Source organism: Siniperca chuatsi, linkage group LG9 (genome assembly GCF_020085105.1).
Source record: "Siniperca chuatsi isolate FFG_IHB_CAS linkage group LG9, ASM2008510v1, whole genome shotgun sequence".
NCBI lineage: Eukaryota > Metazoa > Chordata > Actinopteri > Centrarchiformes > Sinipercidae > Siniperca > Siniperca chuatsi.
The window spans coordinates 21,684,536-21,699,635 of NC_058050.1; the positions used below are offsets into that span (position 1 = coordinate 21,684,536).

Consider the following 15,100-nt stretch of genomic DNA (forward strand, 5'->3'; position numbering starts at 1 on the left):
TCCCCTTCCTCTCTTCTGCTCGCCTTTCCTCTGCTCCTCAAACCTCTCTTGTCCGCCTCATCTTCAAACCCTCTGTCTCTGTCTGCTCTGATCTTGGTGCCCCAGGGGAGAAGAAAGAAAGCAGGAAAAAGGGAGTGTGTGAGAGAGAAAATAAAGAGAGAGAGACAGCCAAAAGTAAAACTAGGAATTAGGCTGATGTGAGCTACAGGTGTAACCACTGTGGAACTTCCATTTATGCTCGCTGTCCTTCGTGAAGGAATTTATTTGAAACTTCCAAAATTATCTCTCCCCTAGCTGCCTGAATGAGCAAAAGTATGATAAAACCACCATTTGGTATTAAAATATCTCTACGCCACAGGATAGTTTCACACTGGAAACCTTTATGATGTTTATTGGTTGGGGAGGATTTGAGAGTACAATCGGCTCAAAATATCAACATATAAAGGAAGTTTACTCCCAGATATACAAAACATTTATTGGTCATCTTGAGTTATTTTCCAGCATTAAGACATTTTCAGAAATGATTATTAGAAATAACCAATACCACAAACATTTCAGCATAAATTGTGTCAATAGCCAATGTTTTGCACCTTTATACCTTTCATTATTTGCCATGAATGTCAACACCGGTTAAATAACATAGTTTCATTATAAAATGTTATGTCACATAAATATACATTTATATTTCCGTTTACACATTAATAACACACAGCTTTTGATGAATACAAATTTGTCTGTCACACGTTCTGTGTGTTTTTTCGATCATGTGCCATAAGTTCCTTAGACTCTGAGCAAAGAGTCACTGAGTCTTTGAACAATACAGTAAAAAGTCTCTTATAAGTGTTGTAGAAAGGTTCTTCATGGTCTTGATAAGCATGTGAAAGCCCTTAAAAGTTCTGTTAAACTTTTCAGAAGTGTTTCAAACATATTTGAAAACACCCTAAAAAGTAAAAAAGTTCTTGTAAAGCGATATAAAAAGTTAAAAAAAAGAAAAAATGCTTGGCAAAGTTCCTTGAAAAGTCCTGGAAGTGCTAAAGACGTCCTCCAAAAGTCTTTTAAATGCATCACAAGTCTTCAAGTCGCAGTAATTGTAAAATCACCGAAGGCGCTGTCAAAGTGACGAGCATTTTATCCGTGTGGTTTGTGTCCTCATTGTTAACTTCTGATGGCCGTCTTCCTGTCTCTGTCTTTGTTCTGCAAGAGAAAGAAATAACATCTCACATCATCGAGGATTCAACACTGAAATCAATTTAAAGGAATAGCACAGCTTAGCTTAGCATAAAGACTAGAGACTAGGGGGAAAAAGATAGCGGCACACAACCCCCCCATAAAACCACAACATAAAACGTTTTTGCACTCAGATTTATATATGGAATAAACAAAAGAGAGACATAATATTAGTGAGCTTTAAAGGTGCTGTTAGGCAGATTTTGTTACCAGAGCCAGGCTAGCTGTTTGCCCCTGCTTCCAGTCTTTATGCTAAGCTTAGTTAGCCGGCTGCTGGCTGAAGATTTCTATTTACCATACAAACATGAGACTGCTGTCAATCCTCTCATCTAACTCTCGACAAGGAAGCGAATTAGTGTTTTTCTCAAATTTGTCGACGTATTCCTTCAAAGATTAGGAGGTTGTTTGGTCAAAGAAAATAAGTCTTAAAATAATATTTCAAAGTTTTTGTAAGGGCGTTCATGTTGGGGACAATTTTCCACCCCTTACTCAAATATGTGCTTAACAGGTGAGTAAGACTGATGTCTTTGATGTCAACCATTCATTATAGTGTCCAGTGGCACTCCAGGAAAATGCAGTGCAGTAAATGTAGTAAATAGATGCTGTTTTACTGCAATCACTGGCACAATAAATGTATGTGGTTTTGTAATGTATTTACTTTACCGGGGTTAAAAAAGTAGATTAACCTTGACAGCATGCAGTAAACGCACACAAACTCATTATGTACACTAGCATACATACTGAACATTAATTGTGGTAGTGGGAGCTAATTTTATTACGGCCTGAAGAGTGACATCATGAGCTGAAGTATGACAGCTCGGCATGATGATATGCTTCTCATTTATCTGTGGTATCAGAACAGAGAAGCCTTGATTTCCTGGCTGGTGAGGAGACTTTCTCTATCTGGCCAGGAAAATAACATCACATTTTCCCTCCTCACCTAACCTCTGCTCTGCTCGCTTCTCAGGCCATCCACCACTCGCTTTCCAAGCTACAGTCAAGGGATTTTATCGAACACACCATTGAGTGATATGTAACACACATCATAGCCTGTCTTACTAATTACTTTTCAGGGCTGATGTTTGATCAACTCATAGCTGGCGAATGGTCTTAGGCTGTTATAACCTAATATGTGGTCACCTTTCATGGACAAATATGTAAAAAAAAAAATCCTCACTACATTCTTCTTGCAAGTGAAAACAGGCGAACTTAATTTCATATGGTAATATAAAGGTGCTGGGTGACAATTCTCACTAGAGTGTAGGTCAACTTCTCTGCACTCCTGTCCTCTCCTGACTTTTCTTTCCCCTTCTCATATCGTCTTGACTAACCCTCTTGGGCGCCCCCCCTCGCCTTACTCTCATCAGCCGAACACCTGTTACACATTTCCTCTCAAACCGTGCACAAGGTGTAGGTGTTTGGAAAAATCCGTTGACTGACATCAACAAAGGTGGGTAGGCGTTTGGAAGGGTATCAGGTGGTAATGAGAGAGTGAGATCATAGGACTTGGACAGGAATCGGTCCTCCCACTGATTGAGGTGAGTGTGAGGAGACACAGGAGCTATTATTGTCAATACTTCCTCCAGCTGGACTGAGAGCATAGGATCATTATTAGATTGTTATTATCTAGACATGAACCATTACCATTATGTTGTTGGCTATGTGTGCAAGTAGACATCTTTTAGCTATGTTTAAAACCAGCTACTTGTTATGAAGATCTCAGTTCTTGTTCCATTTTGTTGTTTAGTGGGGTGTTTTTCTTATTTCCAGGGATATTTCCTGGAAATAGTTGTGTCAGAAATCATTCACTAACATTGTCCACTGCAGTGTGTTTACCATTTTCAAGTGTTGTCCAAATGTAAAGTGAGAGTCATTAAAACCTACAGTATGTTACAACCCTGTCTCTTAGAAATTACATTCATTAAATACTAATGCAACAGCAAACACAATTTAGAAGAAATATCATGCTGCCACTTAACATTTTTTATCAGCATATCTGCCAAGTTGCACAATGCTGGTACTCAATGTACCTGCAAATTGTTCAATGACAATGTATTTCATTAGTTTTCCTACAATATCTGCTCTTACAATATCTGCTCATAGCAACTAAAGCATGACTCATCTTTTTTATAGTTATGTGTAGGCGCTCACATTACATGATTAAAGTTAGAGAAAGATGGTGGATAAAGACTGAAAAAGCCAAAAGTGACTTAAGGCACCAGAAAAAAACATGTTTACTTTATTAACATTAAATCGAAATCAGAATCCCTTCCTAACCTTAACAAAAGTGCTTTGTTGCCTGAACTTGACCACACGTTGGACTCAGGATGCTAACCCTGGTCTCCGGGGTCCATGTCCAGCACTTTGACACCCATCCTTCACCCTGACTCTGACCACCTCCCTTTCGAACATGCACAAAACTGTTGCACTTCCTTCACTGGAAGAAACCAGGGAACATAATCCAGGCAGCGAATACCGTAGTAAAGATCCTTCCTTTTTTCACCTACGTGACTTCCTTTACCTCACTTCCTTTCCTCACCACTAATTATGCTGCCTTCCAGACAATGTGAAAGTCGAAATTTCACAGTTTGAAATTCCTGACTTCCGGCCTCTAAGCGTTCCAAGTGCACAACGTCATACGTAAACAAAAAACATGGCTGACCGTGACAAACTTAATGTTTGTTTGGCAAGTGTACACACAATTGAACTCTCAGCAGTGCAGCATCTTTGCATATATAAATGAAACAGAGGCGGAAACAACAACGCCATTATGCTACATATATTAACCATTCACTAGCCAAATACAATATGGTAATCTACAAATACATCGTACACCTCTCCCCTATTGATTGAAATGTAGCCTAATGGGCACTTTCATGGGTGCTGCCAGACAACTGCTTAAAGTCAGGGTAGATGAATTTGCCCTGAGTTCATAAGTAGGGACTTGAGTGGCGTTCTATTGTACTTTTTCTAGCAGGAGGTCGGAAATTTTTGAGTTCCGAGTTGTCTGGAACGCAGCATAAGCTCTTGTTTTCAGCCCTCACTTACCTGATTGAGTGATCCTGATCACTCCCTATTTAAAGACTGCACTCCCTTTCACTCACTCTTTGACTTTCGCATGGGGCGGCAGTTCTGCCCGTGTGTGTTTGTCCTCCCTTTAAGCTCCTGAATGTGATTTCTTTGAGTTTATGGAGAAAACCTTTGTTCAGAGGATTGAAGTTTCCTGGCTTTCTGATCGGATGCCCATGATGATAGTCTACATAACATTCTGAACCTCCTATATAACAATTAGTGTACGTTTGTTTTTAATAACTGACAAAACAAATAAGTAGTATATAAATGTAATTTCTAAGGGACAGGACTGCACATAGCCTACTCAAATTATCCCACAAGAAGTAATGAACAATCGATGGTCACTAACCAAGAGCTTTAAACCACCACTCACAGATGGGAAAAAGGTACATTTAGGCTGCCAGAGTAGTGTCTTAAATATTTTTTTTTCAGTTTTGCCATCTGACTCATATATACTCTTATTGGTGTTTGTTGGAAGGCACTGTGGAAAATTGTAGGTATTTATCAGTGGAAATGAAAGTACGTGAGGCAGGTCAGAGAAAGTGGGTACATGAGAAGTATCACTCAAAAACTGTGCATGACAATTGGATGATTTACCAAATTACTATGACATCACCAGGAATCAGCCCACGTCTCACTGTGAGCGCTCAGCGATAGAGCTGTAGCCGGTGAAGGCGGTTCAGCTGGAGTGTAACTGGTTCAGTCAAAACAGGAGGAGGGGGCTTTAAGGCTGGCCTGGTAGTCAAAACAATCGCCTGAAGACTAATAGGGCATGGTCGGATGACATCTCTGCTCTCTCTCTCTCTTTCTTTCTTTCTCCAAACACCCACACACACACACACACACACACACACACACCCGCACAGACATACCATTGACTTCCCAGGAGGGTGATTTGTCCAACGCTAATATGATTACCTGATAATGTTTACTTTAGATACGATATGATATGATATTGCCACGCTGGAACAATATTATTGTTTTGTTAAGGTGAAAGGAGCCTGTTTTAACTTTAATGCGAAGATAGTAAACACTCTCTTCACGGCATCTTATCAACTCTACAAATTCAAACTTTAATATTGTTTTTCCGAAACTCAATCTGGCTTGTTCCTTTACCTATAACTGTGGATTTTCCGTGCACTCTCTCTCTCTCTCTTTTCCTGCGTTAAGCCATTCTGTCAAATACAAACATCTAATTTAGTTTCTGGCTGCATGAAGAGAGGAATGACTGGTTGGAAAAAATAATTCCACTTGGGTACTGGCCCGACAATCGTATAAGGAGATTGGTATTCAACCATGAAATGAAAACTGGTAATATCCCTTTAGTTTATCGAGTGAAAATATGTGAATATGCGTCAGTTCCCTCAAGTGTCTAATAGAAGCTGTAATTACCCTCATAAATGATCATCCATTAGAAGTTCATAGACATACGTTAAAATAGTGCAATGAATAACGCATCAGACTTTTAAATTAAGCTAACTAACACACCAAATAAGCCAGAGTCTGCCATTATGTGGCTTGGATACATCAGACATGTACTTCATGTTCACTGTGGTTTGCTAATAAGCATCTTGATGGCTTCTGAAAAACACTTGATTTATCCTAGAAAGCCTAATCAGATGTAATTCGCACCAGCCGGCCACACATGCATTTAATTATTCCCACATTTTAATAATCTGTTATAATGACTCAAGAACAAGCCCGACTTAATTTTCACCAGTCTCAGATGACTTCATTCTGCTACGTTACGCATCAACCAGCACTTTATCGTCAGTGCTAAGATGTGCACCCTGCAACAGCCAATATGTCATTAGCTTCAATGGATATTGTTTTAAGAAACTGCACAATTTAAACCACCAACTTCTGCTTTTCTCTGTGTTATAGATTTATTTTAGATTTGTTCCTTGCCTGGCTCAGTTTTCTGTAGTTTGGTTTTAATTTGCTCAGTGAGAAACCCTTTCCCTAAAGACCAAATGACAACAGAATGATAGTTTTGCTAATAGATTTTGTTAGTTATCTGACCCGACTTCTTCTGTTGGTGTTAAATTAGGGTTTAACTGCTTCCATCTGTGCTGAAAATATACAGACAGGTCCATGCATGAAGGCACACGTCATGCACAGAGCCAGGCTCACACACATACACATTGCCTGCAGTATATTAACTACCTTCGATGCACCTCATTAGCATAGCTTGAAATGAGAAGCAAACAGGCAAAGCTCTCGCTCGTGAGGCACAAAACATTAACTCCAAGTCGACAGCAGCATTATCAGTAAATGAGGGTAATTTAGTTTTCATCTATGGCCTTGAAACGTCTACTTCATGCACACAAGTGACGTAATGCGTCTTTCCAGTGAAAACAGACCAATAACCAAATAACTCTAAAAACCACAGTCATTAGTGTGCTCTTGCACATGTCCTATCCATACATTTAAGCCCTCTTAAGGTGCACGCTTCATTTGATCTCTATAAAGAAGCAAAGTGTAGTTTCGGCACAGTCGAAAACCAACTGTCCAAACTGGAGGATAAATAGCTAAGTTGATTATCCCGCTGAGTCGTTGGCTATTTCTCTGCCTCGCTTTCTCTCTTTCTCCATCTCTGTTTCCACAACTTCCTGCACACCATTAGTTTAGAAAGTGTTGAAAGCACAGTCGTGATCCAGGGCTCCTTAACTGAGTAATCATATATGAGGTTTTTTTTGGGTGTCTAGAAAGAAGCAATGAACTGCCGTCTGGCTGAAAAGACTAGAAAAATATAGAAGAGGTAGAAATGAATGGTTTTGATAAAAGTCTCTGAGTGTGGTGCACTGTACACTTGTGTCGTGTATGTGAGTGTGTGCCTGCGCGTGTGTGTATATGTGTCATATACGTGGGTGTGAGTGTGTGTGTGTGTAAGCAGCGAGGGCGTTTCACAGAGAGTGGTTTCCAGGCTTCTTAAACATCACCATCAAAGCCCAACATCAATGTGTTTCTAATAGCAGCAGCTGAATTAAACACTAGCTGTACAGGCCTCAGCAGAGGATAAATCATTTACAGAACAATTAGCTCATTTGTTGCTCTGCTCTGCACTGCCAATGACTTCCAGACACATAGAGCCAGCCAGTGTGTGTGTGTGTGTGTGAGAGAGAGAGAGAGAGAGAGTGTGTGTGTACTGTATATCTACATGGACATAATGTCACTCTGTGTCACTCACATCCATCTCAGAGTAACAAACACACACAGATATAAACAGACTCACTCTTTCTCACACACACATACATACATAAACACACTCTTTCACATTTACTCTCACACATACACAAACAAACACACAAGCACAGATAAGTCCGTTTCCAATTTCATGGTGCAGTTTTAGTGCCACTGTCTTTCCATACGCCCTGCTTTCCAGCCACCCACAAAAATCATCACATATAAAAGTTTTACTGCAGCCCTGATGTAAATTAGAACTGTTCGTGATATTAGGAGCTGTATACATCATTTGTTATGTTTGCTGTTTCACTAAATTTACACATTTCTTTTTATCCATCCATCCATCCATTTTCTACCGCTTGGTCCCCGTTAGGGGGTCGCGGGTGACTGGAGCCTATCCCAGTGACTTCGGGCCTTAGGCAGGGCACACCCTGGACAGTGGCCAACTCGTCGCAGGGCGACATTTCTTTTTAATTTTTAGAAATTCCAAATAAATAAGATTCCTTCAAGTTGGAATTAAATCAGGGTTGTGCCTTAAAATGCTTGTAAACTCAACTAAATTTAACCATCTCAAAGGAACAATGGTCTGTTTACAGCAACCACACTATAAGTATCATAGTAGTTTTATTTTTGTCAGATTTTTATTTTGTTTCCAAACATATAAATTCTCTTTTAATTCGTCAATTGAGCTTCTTTAAATTTTAAATATTGGAACATGTTTGGACTTGTCATATCCAGCTTAAAAGGAAAAAGTTCAGCATGATTGCTGTTACTGGCAGATGAATCGCCATTTCTGTTTACATTTGCCATTGAATTGAACTGACCCTTTCCCTGTTTTAGGCCAAAAGAAATAAGCCACAGTTGCGGAGGAAGCTGTAAAAATCCTTCAAGCGCTATAGCCTAAAGACAACAAAGTAGACAGATTAGCACATTTAAAAAAAAAGTTGTCTTCACCTATAGCACAACATATATTTTTATATATATATATTATTAAATATATATATTAGTATTTAAGTTTTGTTGCAGATGCTCACCTGGTGCGACACATTTCAAGGTCATTAAGGGAGACTTCTAGCAGAGATATACTGGGGATAATAACGCCACAATGATTAAAAAAGCTGTAACCGTGCAGGTTTCCTGCTGTAGGTTGAGTCCAGGCACCTGACAGTTGCACTGATCAGCAGAAGCAGAGAGGCCTAGCACAGGATATCTGCATCAATCAACCAGACAGCGCAGGGATTTAAGCAGCCCTTTGCTCACCTCAATCCTCTATCCTCAGCCTCAGATGTACATCTCATTTACAGATGTAGCCATCAGGAGCGTCCCATTTTTTTTTTTACTGTATGTATCAAAGGCATCAATTGCCCTCCAGTTTGTCCATGCCAGACTGCCGGTGCTTCATAACAGAACTGTTTTTTGAAAAGTCAAAATTTGTCAGGATATATCTGGATGAGGAAAAGCTTGGCTTCTGATCAAAGATGCTGAGTAGAACTGTCCCACAATATGTGGCTCTGTACCTGACAACTTGAGGGGGAAAAGAATTTCAAGCACTAGTGCAGAAGAATAGATTTGCACTACAGTCACCACACTGAATCTGAGCAAGCACTTGAAAAGAGAATTTCAGGCGCTTCAGGCTCACACTGAGGAGATTTTCACTGTTCTTCAATTACCTGTACGCACATTCTCCTCAAGAGAAACAATGTGTCGCTGCCCAAAGAAAACCGTGTATCTCAAAATTTTAGTTTTGAATTTTTCAGATAAACTGTAGGATGAAGTGTTCGTTTATGGGCTGAAAAATTCTCCAACTTCATTAACATCCATTAAAAAGCCATTAGATTTGCTGAAAAATGCATTGTCACAAAGCTGAAAACAGATGACATGGTTTTCACAGGACAGCGACAATGAGAAGTTTTTATCCATTTTCAATTTCACTGTCACTCTCTGGACAATCACCCTACCATAACAAGAAGATATAAAGAATAAATCACATAAGCTTCATCTGTAAGAATTCATTTTAAATCTTTCTGAATCTTGTGCATAAAGTCACACAGATAATGAAATCACATTAGTATTCCACTGAATATGTATATACAATAGTTTAGCCCTCTCTGTGCAGTAGTCATTACTAACAAGACTGTTTGTTTTGAAACAGTTATACTGTATACGCACATAATAAGAGGAAATGAGCCTATACTTTTCTCACTTTCACCCTGTCCCACATTGGAAATAAGCGTAATTGAAGCGGCTGCTCTCAACAGACCTGACAGCTGTGATGAACCTCAATGACCATAAAAACATACAAAGAGAGCACTCAGAACACAAAGTCTCATTTTACCTTCACAATCGTTTCCTCTCTGTAATCACCAGCACTGACTCTGCCCTTTAGCCCACTTAAACACACTGTATAGCCACTTTTCCAGGGAAAATGAAATTCTCTCAGGTTCTGCCAATCAGACTTAACCATTTATATGCCAGGGGAGCCTGAGGTCCTTTTGCGTCTCCTTAAAGAGTTAGTCTGGTGATATCTTTTTTTTTTTTTTTTTTAATTCCATTAAAAGACCAAAACCAACAATGAATTGTTCCTACTAACAAGTATTGCCTGTATATTGAAAACCTGATACATCTTAGTCCTGTTCCATTGTTGTCCAAAAACTATTTAAAGCACATCAATAAGCCACACCGTTGCACCGGCTGACATGCTCCTTCATTACGATAAACACGGGCACTGTAGTTTATTTTGAGTCAGTCCCACATTCACCGTCCGGGATGTTTTCGGAATTTACTGAGCCATTTTTAAAAATGAAACTCTATATTGTTAACGATTCATGTGTTTTCATGGGATTTGTTAACGATAAGAAAAATGTGACATTTAACTGGAACTGAGAAGGGAGGATTATTTTATGCGATACAGTCTTTGAAAGTTACACTAAAGGTACATATGGGACATCTTTATAAGGACTTTTCACTCCTTTTGCACAAAACTTTTAAATCTTTCCATGACACAGCTTCTTTCTCCTCATTTGTGATTGGTGTAGAGATCCCTTAGTTAGGGAAATCAGTCGAGGGATAATTAGGAGATAATGACTTTCAGCTGGGTTCACCTAATCAGTGCACTATATTTCAATTTGATTTTATTTATATAGCATTCATAACAGAAGTTATCTCATTGCACTTTTCCTATAGAGCAGGTCTTTACCGTATATGAAAACAGTAGAAGTATGTTCAGCATACATCATACACAACAGAGAATAGTGTGAACTGTTATGGAACTAATGGGAAACAGCATAATGTGACTGACGTCAAATAAGATAGTCAAAGTGTCTACATTTGAAGGGTTTGGCATGAGAAAGTTTCAAAATTGTTTTCTACCCCGGCATGCATTTGCAGGTCAGTCATGCGTCTGTAGCAGTGAGTTGACAGCAGCAGATAGTATTACACAGCTCCTACTGACAGCTCTGACCTCCACCGGGCTGATCGATATGCAGAGAGCAGGGGGAGAGGTGGGGGAATGAGAGAAGCTTAGGGGAAAGGGATGAAGAGGAAATAGTGAAACAGAATGAAAAGTGTGTGAGAGTAAAGGAGGAAGAGAATAAAAATGAAGAACTCAGGGAGGACGGACTGAAGCGAAAAGAAAAGGAGACAGAAGAGAGAGGATGGCTAGTTATCTCCCAGCCGAGGGCGTCTGGGTTTCAGACACTGAGGACGTCTAGGTTTTCACTCACAAAGGTTCAGAGGGGAGGCAGGAGGTAGGGGGGAGACACACACTGCTGAGACTCAGGTTATCCCCCAGCTAAAGGGTCTCTGGGTTTAGACACTGAGGAGGGTATTAGCTTTCACACACTGCTGGGGTAACGGGGGAGTCTGCCAGATGTCAGCTCCTTACCCATAAATCCTGCTAAATGGGCAGCGGCTACGTTAGAGGAGGAAAGTTGAGTGGGCGTCACCTCTCTATCATTCTCTGTACAGGCTGGTGGTGTTTGTTGAAGTCGGAGCTGGACTCATATAAATTTGATTTCAGTCAGTTGATAGGAATTCTTCATTCCCTGCTATTTCTCATCAGACTGATGATTTTCTTATGCTGAGTGTTCTTGATTATGTCTATTTCCTGTAATGAATCAATCAAATGTGAGTTGAACTTCGCACTGGATGAAGTTCTCCTTTTCTGTATTGAGGTCTAGACCAACAGTGCAGCAGTGGGGGAAGTGTGGAAAAAGTGCCACAATAGCTACAAAATCTGAAATAAATGAGAAATATAACTATAGCTTTGGTCATGTTAGGAAAATTATTTTGTATTTTTTTGTTAGTTTGTTTTGTGCTTTCTCCCTGAATTGTGAAGTTGTGTGTAAACCTATGGCTAAGTAATACCCTGAAATCGTTTTTGGAAAATGTTCCTAACACTTGAAGTGTGTGAGTAAAATGTATAAAATGTTCATGTGACAGTTTGTTGTTTTGTGACATCCAGTTTCAGAGGAACATAGTCGTTGCCAGTTACCAATCTCTGTATCTCAGGTCAGTTCTTCAGCAGTTATGATTAAAACCTTCTCATATTCAGGCTGACGTCAGTACATTCTTCAAATTATACACATGGTTTTGGATGGATTTCATGGGCTCCTGGTCATAAATCTCACTCGCTGCATAAATACCCTTGTAAACTTCAAATTCATTTTTTTTTTAATAGAAAGAGAAAAAAAACACCACGGTTGGGGTTGGACGTTTTTTACACAACGGCCGTGCACATCCTGTCAGTGTTACGGTGAGAAAGGCTGCTTGCTGTTTGACCCACTACTCTGCTCAGCCCTCTGTTAGTTCCTCTGACAGAAAAATAATCACTTCTATTCACTTCATTAATGTCCAGTGAGTTTCAGAAAGCACCTTGAACTTTCGAGCCACCTGCTTGAGTAAAACTAACCCCCAACAGAACAATAATACACAGTCCTTCACCCCAAAAGAGTACTTTAAAGAGGTTCTGCTTTTAATGTCCCTCAGGGCCAATCAGGTTTACAGGCACAGTCACTGATCTCAGGTCAGCTTTAAACACCAAGTTGACCCTAAAACTTCACAGTTTCCCAAAAGAAGCTTCACTCTGCAGTATGATCAGCTTTCCCTTTGGCTAAATCTGGGCTTTTTCTATTTTTTATTCTGGAAAAGCATTACAAGTGCTCTGTTTATATTATTTGAAACGTAACTAAGGGAATGTATTATAGTTATTATCAAAGTATTTATTATAGTTGTTTAAGTCACACAGAGATAATCAAAAGCTGTAAATATTTTCTTGCACTTTTCTTCGTACCTAGTGCCATTTCAAAATAGTTGATGACACTGTTTTGTTGGAGATCTTACTATATACAGCATTTTTGCTTCAGTTGACTTGGACTTTTTTCTTGCTTGTTGATTTATAATTTTCGTCTGCTCACCATTTTCCTCTGGTTGCTGAGGCAGAAAGTACAGATGTGCTTTGGCTGAGCTGATTGGTCAGATCCTCGGTTGGGGGAGGAGTTAACGTGGAAGAACGGTGGTGAGGGAGCGTGGCACGGCTGTCCGTCATGAAGCCCCTCACCCAGGAGCAAGACGTTCCCCAGATGACTGATGTAGCTGCTGGCCAAACGTAGCGTCTCGATCTTCGACAGCTTCCTAATCATCACATCAGAATGAAATTTATGGTATTAATCAAAACATAATATTGAAAAACTGTACAATAATTTGAAAAAATGTGTCATGCATGCATTTCATCCCAGTTTTTTTTAGTTTGGAGTGGACAGTAAGTCGATGACACATCCATTTCAGGAAATATCCACACATAATTAAATGCAGTGTTGCCTGAATTAGATTACAGGTTTGTCCCAAAAAGAATTTAATTGTGATTAAAGGTGCCTGTTATCCAGAGCTACATCAGGGACTACTTTTTGTGGTTCTCAGATGGAAAAATGTAGTCCTTATATTTTTAGGAACGTATTTGGGCATCAGACAACATGTCCTGACCCAGTTTGAGTCCTGTTGCTCTGTACCTGTCTGCAGGCTCGGTGGGGATGAGTGTGCGCAGCGCTGTGAATGCTGTGTTGACAGAATTGGTGCGATCTCTCTCCCGTGCGTTGGCTGCGGTCCTCTGGCGACCCTCCCCAGGGGGAGAAGACTCCTGGGGGCCGTGCCTCCCTGTCATGGCCCCTATATCTACCCCTCCGCACCCTCCTCCCCCGCATAGCTTCCTCTTCCTGTTCACCTTGATGTGAAAGGCAGATGGCGACGAGGAGGACAGGCGGAAGGCAGCAGAGTTGGAGGAGTTGGTGGTACGCTCCTCGGAGCCCGACCCCTCGCTCCCGTTCTCATCATCGTCTTCGGAAAGAAGGGCGATGTCGCCGTACAAGAAGCGGCCTGCGGGAGGCGCCGTGCGCAGCATGGCAAATGTCATCCTTACAACGACGACAACAACGCTCTGACAGCTACTGGTCAATCCTTGTGAGACGTCCACCTGCTGAGGTTCAACTTGTAACCTTTGCAAGTTTGTTATCGGAAGTTGCTTAGCAAATGTTCTGTAGATGCTGCTGACGTGTACCCTTTAAATAGTTACTTTACCCCCAAATTCTCTTTTTTGCTAAATTTGTTAAAGCAGGTGAGTCTGATGTATGATGCTGAGTTAGGCTTGATTTAAAAGATCAGCAAGTTGATCCTCAGTCTGTGGTCAACAGCAACTTGACGTCAGAGCTGCTGGGTCACAGGTGGCTGCAGGTTCCCGGCCCCTCTTGTTTTTCTCTCTTGGTTTATACAAAAACACTTCACATCCCAAAGGTCAGTTCTGCTTTCAGTTAATCCTTTGGATGAAAGCCAAATTTAAAATGGCATGCTGAAGTCAAATGGCTGTTGTTTTGTCCTCTTTATCTAAACTTCTTTCTTAGTCCTTTTTTCTGTATTAGCCTGTTTCAGTCCCAATAGCAAAAACTACTCCCAGTCTGTGGCAGCAGTTTGACTCTCTCTTGCTCTCTATTGGTCTCTCTCTCAGCCTCTCTTCACGTCCTTCTCTCTCTGTCTCTTTGCTCCACGTGTGCCTGCTCTCTGAGTGTTTCCGTCTGCCTCTGGTCTTATAGCCGGTGGGAGGGCCGGAGGACTCCTCTGCTCCACCCTCTGAGCGGTGAGGGTCCCTCGGCTGCTGTCTAGAAGCAGGCCAGAGAGACCGGAGGCAAGAGGCAAACCATCAGCGGGAGTTTGTTTTGGCTGCACAATGGTGTGTTTCAGGGGAAATCCACCCTAAAACAGAACCTATATCACCCTCATTTACTGGGTGGGTTTGGTGACCTTTGAGACCACAGAGGCCTCAGAAACACACATTCCTATCAATATGAATACTGCATACATATTCAATTTCTTGGATTGTGACTTAAAATGTAAATGAAACAGAGATAAAATGCTGTCACCTGACAGGAGTAATAAAGCCATGATCTTGGACAGTGCACTCAAATATCAAATGTTTGAGACAAAACTAATTCTAAATTGGTTTAAATGTGTTTTTACATTGTTGCTGCAAAAACATGACCAAACTCTTTGAACTAAAAGTTATTTTACTTTGTGAGAGGCCAAGTCTTGACATTACAGAACAGATTATTTAATATAATTTCACAATCTA

The 15,100-nt window shown here is 40.5% G+C and overlaps 1 protein-coding gene across 1 annotated transcript; it reads right to left on the reverse strand.

Annotated features, from left to right (window-relative positions):
* Positions 1-360: 360 nt before the first annotated feature.
* Positions 361-14,521, reverse strand: LOC122881012 (basic helix-loop-helix transcription factor scleraxis-like). Its single transcript, XM_044206640.1, has 3 exons — positions 13,491-14,521; positions 12,900-13,116; positions 361-1,194 (listed from the first exon to the last, which is right to left on the reverse strand). Exons 1-3 carry the CDS (start codon positions 13,889-13,891, stop codon positions 1,156-1,158), a joined length of 657 nt encoding a protein of 218 aa, XP_044062575.1. The 5' UTR covers positions 13,892-14,521; the 3' UTR covers positions 361-1,155.
* Positions 14,522-15,100: the final 579 nt, after the last annotated feature.